The sequence below is a fragment of the Thermobia domestica genome, chromosome 3, assembly GCF_964235325.1.
Source record: "Thermobia domestica chromosome 3, izTheDome1.hap1.1, whole genome shotgun sequence".
NCBI classification, from domain to species: domain Eukaryota; kingdom Metazoa; phylum Arthropoda; class Insecta; order Zygentoma; family Lepismatidae; genus Thermobia; species Thermobia domestica.
Genome location: NC_137456.1, coordinates 65,781,838 through 65,792,128, shown reverse-complemented (window position 1 = coordinate 65,792,128; position 10,291 = coordinate 65,781,838). Strand labels below are relative to the sequence as shown.

Here is a 10,291-nt window from a genome sequence, read left to right as displayed (position 1 = left end):
ATTACGTGTCATCTAGTTTGTTAGAATTTTATTCAACATAAGGAGAATAATTCTAACTTACAAAAACTATTGGAAAATTATTTCAATTTTTATGTAAATTATAAGCTTAATCACTTATAAACCAAAACTTATCACCCAGATGTATCACGTTTCTCAACTCCACAGCAATTTTCAACTCCGTGTTAACTAATCTCAACTCCGTGACCTATGGTCTCAACTCCGTGGATGCTGAAAAGTTTATTATTTTTTATTTACTACACCAATAACGATTCAGCTCTGCTGAACACCTAATTAACATGTACTTAGTACTGTAGTAGTAAGTGCATGTGATATTTTTATTGAAATAGGCGACCGTCAACGGAACAAAAATTTTCCAAGTGAAAATTTCCCTTTTTCGTGGAATCACCCATATAGTAATTATTTAAACCCTTTGTGAAGATCATTTTCTTCTCATAAAAACAAAATTCATAACCATATACAGAAATAAGATGCGTCAGACATGTAGAGGATTTTGTTAAAATTCCTGGTGATTAGATCTATACTGTAAATTGGAATCAAACCTGAATCAGAAAATATGTACAGAGGTAAAACTTCCAAAAAAAAGTTGCAAAGACATAATATTTCGAAACCCTTCTCTTCTCTTTGTAACATTTGAAGAAGATGTAACGACGAGGTCTTCAATCAAATTTGAGATTTATTTCCCCATACTGTTTTTTCTCTTCATTTTTAGTTTTTAGTTTTTTAAGTGAATTTTTCTGTATAAAAACCAAATAAAACTAAAGGTATTTGGATATAGACATGCAAAATTCACAGATAGCAGTGGAATAGCATCTGCAAGACATTTTTGTGATATAGACTGGAAATCCTTACTTGAATTGTCTGAATACATTTGTAAAACTTCGAAATACATGTAGGAACAGTAGATTTGAAATACATTTCTTCAAGATATTACTATTTGAAAGCTATACTTTAAAAAAGTCATAGAAATAAAGTTTCCAGGCTTTAGTGGCCACTAAACTTACTAGACTAGACCTACCATCCAATGGTCCAGACAAAGGCTCTAAACTACCCTAAAATCTCTTATCGATATAACAATTTGCAGTAACGAAAGAGAAGCATTGTTGAGAATCTGAGCTCTAAAAACTTTCAATGTTTTTTTTTTTTTTTTTTTTTAAAAAAAAAGCTTTGATAAGGGAATTTAGGGATTAAGAAAGGAAGAAAGAATTTAAGACAAAGGAACTTACGGATCAAGAATGGAAGAAAGGATTTAAAACAAAAGAATTTAAGGATTAAGAAAGGAAGAAAGAATTTAAGGATTAAGAAAGGAAGAAAGAACTTAAGGATTAAGAAAGGAAGAAAAAATTTAAGGATTAAGAAAGGAGAATAAGACAAAAGAATTTAGGGATTACGAAAGGAAGAAAGAATTTAAGACAAAGAAATTTAGGGATTAAGAAAGGAAGAAAGAATTTAAGGCAAAATAATTTAGGGATTAAGAAAGGAAGAAAGAATTTAAGACAAAATAATTTAAGGATTAAGAAAGACAAAGGAATTTAGGGATCAAGAAAGGAAGAAAGAATTTAAGTATAATTCGAAATTAATAAATACATTAGATTAATCCATTACTTCTGCTTTATAGTAATACTGCAATATCCTAATCCAAAAATATGCACTTTTGTATATGGAAAAGAAAGAAGTAAGAAAATATAGAGAGAACAATGAACTGATCAAGTTTGAAATAAAACCAAATGAAGATCATACCTTCACACTGAATTTTTTACTATTTTTCATATGTTGAAATATTGTCAGGAAGCCCAGAAAGTTCCGCAAGAAACAAATAGCTGTAGTATACCTAGTACTGATATATGTAATAGAACTCCAAACAGCAAAACTCTGAGAAGGGTTTAAAAATACCTCATACGTATTCAACAAAAACAAAGAGACATACACACACACATTTCATATAACTACATTCGACTCAGAATCACAGCAAGGTGTTCAGTTTCTGAACGTTTTTGAAGTTTCGCTTCGTCTTCTTCCTTTTCTTCATCAACATCAATAATTGAAGAGGTCACTGTTGATTCCGTAATAGTACAAAAATTACGTAATGTGTACAGAAAAAGAAATTACAGCATATTATATATTTATATTTATTTAAAACCTATTGAAACTTGGCACAATATAGAAGCTTCAGTTTTGGTAGCAGCAGTTAAAATACTTTCAGTATTAAAGTAATACCTGGTCTAACCCGATAACTACCCATTCCGTAATTTAATACAATAGTACCGATTGATAGTTTCCGTGATTTGTTTCGCTGGTAGAACAGTAAAAAAAAAAAAAAAAAAAAAAAAAAAAAAAAAAAAAAAAAAAAAAGTTGTATATAACTTTCAAACGTATTGTAACATCCAAATTATGCAATAAATAAGTAGAAAGTTTTTTTTTTTTTTTTTTAACTTTTTGTTTGCAAAATTCTACATAATTTGTGCACTAAAATCCAACTCTGTTGCAATATTCACTTCAGACCATATACAAATTTCAAAAATAAATACATTCTGTCCTCGAGGTGCTTTTTACCTTTTCGAGGAGAAACAAAAAAAGTCTTCATTTTAGTTTCTTCCCTTCAGGATACTAGGGACATTATGTAAAAAAAAATCCTATTCCTTGTGAAAATGCAAACTATTCTAAAGTATCGGATAAGAGTATTTTGTACAGCAAAATTGATCATTCTCACCACACCATCGAATGTTTTTCTAAACAAATGTTTAGGCGTCGTAAATTAAAGCGCTGAATTTAATATCTTGAAGAACATCACACTGTTTTACTTTGCAGTACATCAATATTTTGAATAAATTATATAAGGTTGGGATATGGTCAATAAATAGACAAGAATTTACTTAGTGCTTTGCTTGGAAAATTCTATTTCGAAATGTATATAGGCCTACCTAAAATGTATTATGAATACCTCAACTGTGAAGTTTACCCCGAAATGTGCTTCCGATTTTAGTATAATGCCACAGCAACAAGCTGATGCGATATGTGAAAACGATTTATCTATGAAAAAAATACCGTACAGATTACACAAACAAATTTCAAAAACAATTTAGTTAAAATTTTAAGTGAAGGCCATATCTAGGGATGATACTGGAAGTGAATAAAAGAACGTTGTATGTAAGTGATTTTTCAAGACTGAGAATTTTTTAAAGTTTTTTTCTATGGCCTTGTTTCGAACAAAACCATATTATAATTAATCAACAAGACCTCTGCAATTATTAGTTCCTTATAATACACCTAACAAGACTAGGCACATTAAATAAGTTTTCTTCTTACTTTATTTTTCTTTTTTTAACGAAAAATATTATACATTTCTTTGGACTTCCGCTTTGCGTTATAGCAAAAAAACAATATACATAAACTGTGTTCTCTCTCTACTGACACCAAACAACATATATAAAATGAAGAGTCTCATACTCCTTTCTCTTTTTCTAGTTTTCGAAGTTTTGTACTACGTACTTCTTTGTGTCTTTAACTGTTTTATCTTAGTTATTTTTCAGTCTATGACATCTCTTAGTTTGATGTATAAGGAACACGCAAAGATCATACCAAATATTTGAAGAACGCATATACCAAGACCTACGGCGCCTAGTATTACAAGATGGTCTTTTATTTCATTTGCCAGTCTGTGCACGCAGCCCTGAAAAAAAAAAGAAAGAGAAAAATTACAATAAGGAGTAATTCAAAGAAAATCTCACCAACAATAAATTAGGGGGAAAAATCATTTGTGTTGTGTAATAAAATTAGAGAAAATAACTTACTATAGTGCTGCCAAAATGTCTTTGATCCGTGGCAAAAGTGCGAACTAAAGCTCACACCCATGCGTTTAGCCAATAAGGACTCAGCTGTTGCTAAACGAGAGAGCCTTGCAGCCGTCTGAGCGGAATTCCTTCAGCCGATAGCAGCGCTTGGAATGGAAGACTAGGTGTCAAGTCAATGTGGTATATCTGTAACTAACTCTATGGCCTGGAGATTTCAATGCCGCGTTCACGAAAGCTCTCCATTGACTTCTATTCTTAGCCAACTGGATCCAGTTTCTACTTTTATTCCTATTTCTGCGAGATCCATCTTAACCCTTTCACAGAGGAAGTCGACTTTTGTCGACAGAAACAAAATTTCCTTAACATGCGAATGTCGACTATAGTCGACGTGTTAAAATTTGTTTGTCCGTATCTTGGCTTTGTCGAGAGTAGTCGCCAAAGTTGTACCGTTCATTTTTTTTTGTGTGTGTGTGTGTGTGTGTGTGTGTGTTCTATTGTTTTCGATAAACAATAGAAATCACACAGAAAACCTTTGGCGACTACAATCGACAAAACCAAGATACAGACAAATTTTAACACGTCGACTATAATCGACATTCGCAGGTTAGGGAAATTTTTTTCCGTCGCCTTCCACAGTGAAAGGGTTAATATTGTCTTCCCATTTGCGCCTAGGGCTTCCTAATGGTCGTTTTTCGATTGTGTTTCCAGTTAAAATGTTGAAAGCGTTTCTACTTTCTTTGCGAAAGCGACCAAAAATTTACACTGAAACTTGCTCAAAATGGAAATGTGTGTCAGGTTTTCTTTCTTTTTTTTTCATGACGTCGTAAATTTGCATACATAGTTCCATATAATTAATTAAACTAGTGTTAAGAGAAATCTGTACAAAGCATTCATAAATAGAGATCTTTCTGATAGTGATTAAAGGAAGAATATTGTGTCTACTTAGAGTGTTTTGTTTATTCGTGAATTTTCCACTTAACGTCATTTTGACGGAGTCGTAGAGAAATTTTCATAAAAAACACAATGAAAAACATTATTAATATATTTCTTTTATTTATTTATTTATTTTGTAAGAATAGCAGAGCATGAGATTCGAGTTTTAAACCCTTTTTGTTTTGTTTTTCGGCTTTAAGATTGTAGCACATATACGAGGGAAGAAAGTTCTGCAGCCAAATCCATATATGAATGAAAACATACATATTTGTTCTACATTATCATCTGACTTTGTATCTACAAGGAAGAAACCTTTTGTTTAAGAGAATGTTATGATCTTTTGTTTCTAAAATACAAGTTCGCTGTGTAAATTTATGTTCTTACGCATTATTTCAAATTAACATAAATATCATTATCAGTATCGTGTAGACTACGTGAAAAGACAACCTATTTGATAAATTTTTCTTTACATAAACTTAAATACTTCATATTTTAATAGAAGAACGAAATTGAAGACATCAAATTCTACGAAAGAATGAAGAAACTACAGTAAATATTTCTCGCATATAACCAAATAATATTGGCAACTACGATCGATTGCTCATAGTCAAGTGTTCCCATACTTCTTTCCTCATGCGTAAAACAGCTCACGTTCCTTCCTAGTTTGATACATAATTCCATATAATTAAATCTGTAATCTGTGCAAAGCTTCGTGAATGGCAAGGCTTGTAAAAGTGAATTTAAAAAAAAAAGCAACTATATGTATTGGGCAGTCTCCCTGTTTATTCGTGAATTTTCCGATTTTCATTATTTTCAAGAATTATATATACTCGAAGATTCGAAAAAAAACTGTTATGAAATATGTGCAGGTACACTTTACAAAAGAAATGTTACGGTTAGTATATCACATCGTGTAATTTGAGTTTTGAATCCCAGTTTTTCTTTTTTGTTTTTGGCTTTGAAGAGTGCAATACATGGACAAGAGAAGGAAATCCTGGAGCAAAGTCCGCATATAAATGTTAATATAATTAGAGTGTTATCTGACTCTATCCACAAAAAGGGAATATAATAACTTGAAGATGCTTTAGGATGCATATTTAACATAGAAAAATAACTCATCTTGCATCAGGTGCTTTTGTATCCCTGTTAAAACTTCATATTTCTATGTTTCGGCCAGCTGTGGGAGCATGGTCGTGAACACTCTTACTGAAAACTGGAAGAAATTGCTGAAACATTATGTAGTTTTGAGTCTTGTAATAACGAAACGCTTTAAGTCAGTGGTTCTCAACCTAATTTCTATCACGATACCCATTTTATCACTTCCTCTTGCCAGCGACCCCCTTTTGGTTTGTAATAAGCTTGTGTGGGATTTTTTAAATATACCTATTGCGGAGATCTCACGATATCCTATTTATATAATAGTAGAATCCATTTCTTGAATATAGTGTGTACAGTAACTTCCCTAAAAGCGAATGGATTAAAAACAAATTTGGTCAGTTCATTCATGTTACAAATATCGAATCCGATCCGTCATACTGTTTTAAAATTAATACCATTCGCTGCAGTGGTTTTTCTTACATGTAAGCATTAAAACAAAGAGAAGAAATCGCTTATCAGTTGAAAATGACTTGAAAATCTGCGTCACCGGACATTGCCGCAATATAAAATCACGCCATGCTCAAGTATCTCATTAGCTTTCAATTTTAATTGTATTTGAATATTCAGGTTTTGATGCATTTTTCTGGTATTTCAATATGCAGTTCTCATTAGTTTTATATCATACCCCTTTCATTTAAATTAATTTTTAAACAACTCTGCACCGATTGAAAATGTTTAGTAGACTTTTTTTTTTTTTTTTTGTTCTTAACACTATGTATAAAAATAAAAATATTCCTACCAGAACAAAATTCAAAATAATATTTAAAAATATTTTCCGGTATTAGATTCTAATTATATTTCTCTCTTCCGCTTATCTCCGCGACCCCCAGGTTGAGGAATCCTGCTTTAAGTGTTCAAGAAGTACTAAAATATTTAACACTTAATAGTTCATACTATAGACATGAATATCATTTTAATAAATAAAACAAATTTTCTACAGAGGTGAACAGACAGAATGATTATTTCAAAGGAATAGTGGGACACCGTGAAACAAGTTAGTGAGAAGTGAACGCATCATAAACAAGACAAATCTTCCCAATAATACATTTTACGCCTTAAAAATGAATGGCCATATTTAAGTGCTAAATATTTTAGTGTTTCTTGAACATTTGAAGTGTTTCGCTATTACGGGACTATAAAATACATAATTTTTCAGTAATTTCTTCCAGTTTGCGCAGGAATGTTCGCGACCATGGCCCTAGCGTGGGCCGAAATATAGAAATATGATACAACAGCACCGGATACAAAGTGAGTTCCTTTTCTATAGAAAGAAGAAAGGTTTTCTATAAGGTTCTAATCTTTCTGCTGCTGAAGATCCATGTTCGTTGTGTAAATCTATTTCACATATATTACTTCAAAATAACATAATAAACCTTCTGTCCTTCTTAATTCGTAAAATCTACCTAATCCTTCTTAATATAAGCAAAAACTACAACAAAAATGAAATTTTAAATTAAACGCTCCATCATTAGACCTTGTAGGATAACCGATACTTTCAAGAATTATGGATTATGGAAAAATTATGGAAGAATTGGTTCAATGGAAATTTGTAAGCAAACAGATGAACGCCGAGAAAATCCACACACATGATGTCTGCGACAAGCTAACATAGCCTGGTATGTAAACAAAGACTCTTCATACTAGAGGTGAGATCTCTACAATTGAGTACCATGGCCTCTGAAAACAAACAATAGGTTGTTCAAAGGTATCTTAAAAAAAATAGAATAAAAATAAAAAAAAGAAAATATTTTGTCGCTATTGTCAATAAACAGTGTACGTATAATGGTTTTCCTTATATACTTACATTGTACGAAATATTACTTGGATGGTTACTTTTACCACAGTGTTCACTCTCTGTCTTACAGCACGAATCAGGAACAAGGTTCGGTTCATCGCGATTTTCTTTCAACCAACGGCTGTACTCCCAATCCTCAAATCGGATAGCACCGCAACATTTGAACTGAAAAATAACATTGTACTTTAGAATACTGTTAAATTTTCATTTACACTTAGAATACTGTGGAACTCTCATTTACACTTTAGAATACTGTGGAACTCTCATTTACACTTTAGAATACTGTAGAACTCTCATTTAATTTTAGAATACTTTGGAACTCTCATTTAATTTTAGAATACTTTGGAACTCTCATTTACACTTTAGAATACTGTGTAACTCTCATTTACACTTTAGAATACTGAAACACTCTCATTTACACTTTAGAATACTGTGGAACTCTCATTTACACTTTCGAATAGTGTGAAACTTTCATTTAACTTTACCTTACAATGCTGTCTTAAACAGAGTCACCTTAGAATAACCAGAGATGGTCTTGGTCAGGGATCACGACATTTGAGCATTTTCTTGGTTCGAACTTTGTAAACTGAAACGAGTGGGACTGCAAGCAAGGTCGTAGAACACATGCAAAGTAGTTTTATTGTGTTTTTAACTGTCGAATGAAAATCATGCTAAATCACAAAGAGTGTCTACATAAATGTACGACATACGAAAGGCAGGCTTTAATAAGATTTTACTTTCTAAAGATAAATTTTGTAATTATACTTGGTTAATGAAAGTGCTGGGCAGTTAAAGAGATTAAGAGTCACAAACATAGTCACTTTCAATTGTATAATATAGATTATATAGCAGCAACACTTGTACTGCAAAAGCTTGATAAAACAACACAAGAAAATTACATAGTTTTGTTTGACGACTACTACTACTACTACTACTACTACTACTACTAGTAGTAGTAGTAGTAATAATAATAATAATAATAATAATAATAATAATAATAATAATAATAATAATAATAATAAACTAACAAGGGAAGTTCGGGAGAAAGCACTCGCCTGTAAAGAAACTAAGCATGCCATTTGAAAGACCAATTCATGCTGATTACAATAAGCTAATAAAATTTCTGTACGGTTGAGAACTTTTCGAAAGATTCCACGTTAAATGCACGATTGCGCCTCGTAGCGACTTATCGTTATTATACAGTTTTGATGGTTTGAACTTGTTACTACTTGATCACGGGTCCATTCACACACAAATTGTCCATTGCAAGTTGAATGACGGATGGCAAAGACGTAATGGTTGGGAATATACCAAAGAACTGCACACGATTTGTACAACCGTTTAATGTGTTTGGATTCCGACCAATCAAAGATTACGGCAGGAGATTTGTACTTAGTATGAAACTTCTTCATCTGGACGTTATGATGTACCAACAAAACAATCAAGTAAAGTTCGTGTCCATGCTAATGAATCAGTTCCGATCACCGCGATACACTGGATTGTTTCAGTTTGCGTTCAACAAGGTAGGTTACCGAACAAATTATATACCTTTTGAATCACTTGTCGTATTTGCTTTTCGCTTTGGTAAAGCGAACTGTTCAATTGACGGGTGCAACGCAATGCACATATAAAATGTTCATGATGCAAGGAAGTCTTCTGCCTGTGTCATTTCTTCATAAAACAGAAGAACAACAGTGATCAATTTTCATCTCTAACCTATCATTATTGTGAACAGTATAATGACTAATTTTAACTAACAAACCCATTAGTTATTGCAAAACAGTTTTTTTTTCTGTCAATATTCGTTGCTAATAACTTAACGCGTTTACATGCGCGTATATATTAATTTGTTCATATAAACTTCCAAGTTGAATCTCTCGAACAATTCTCAACCGTACAGGAATTTTATTAGCTTGTTGTAATCAGCATGAATTGGTCCTTCAAATGGCATACTTAGTTTCTCTGCATGCGAGTGCTTTCTCCCGAACTTCCTTTGTAAGTCAAAAACATATAACGAGTCACAGCAGTAGACAGATCATTATAATCCTGAAAAAAATATTTATGTGAACTGTTAAACCTTGCTTCAATAACAAGAGATATCGTGTTCGAATCCCGCGGCCATCCGTTTCTAGTTTTCCTGGGTCTGCCTCAGTTTCACACTGAAAGGGATAAGGTGACACCTGTAATATCTAGACCCGGGCCCAACTTCTTACTGAAATATTCATTTCATTTTAAGTTCAAGTTTTTGGATGTCTATACTTAAAAAAAAAAAAAAAGTAGACTGCATCATACTTGAACCTATTGAGTTGAACTTCTCCTTCCCCACATTTTTCTTTCTGTTTTTATTGAAATTCAGAATTTATTGAAATTTCATCAACGCTAATGATGTATGCTATTAAACAATCACATCAGCTTGAACAAAATAGATATTTTCATGCTTTATGCTTTCATACACATATAGAAAAAAAATGTGAAAATAAAAAATGTACGAAAACTGTTCTACTTTGGTCCTCCCCTTAGATGACAGTAGGGGGATGGAATTGAATTGGAAAAGTTGTAAGCCAATATCTACTACCACCCGTTAGCGCAGAAGGAA

General features: G+C 32.2%; 1 protein-coding gene across 1 annotated transcript in view; it reads right to left on the bottom strand.

Annotated features, from left to right (window-relative positions):
• Window positions 1–723: 723 nt before the first annotated feature.
• The window catches only part of LOC145680461 (CD151 antigen-like), a 163,043-nt gene continuing 153,475 nt past the window's right edge, over window positions 724–10,291 (bottom strand). Inside the window, exons 5-6 of the mRNA XM_081751023.1 lie at window positions 7,705–7,860; window positions 724–3,688 (exon numbers count right to left, since the gene is read on the bottom strand). Of these exons, the coding sequence (XP_081607149.1) occupies window positions 3,545–3,688; window positions 7,705–7,860 (300 nt within the window). The 3' untranslated portion in view covers window positions 724–3,544. The remainder of the gene's footprint in view (window positions 3,689–7,704; window positions 7,861–10,291) is intronic.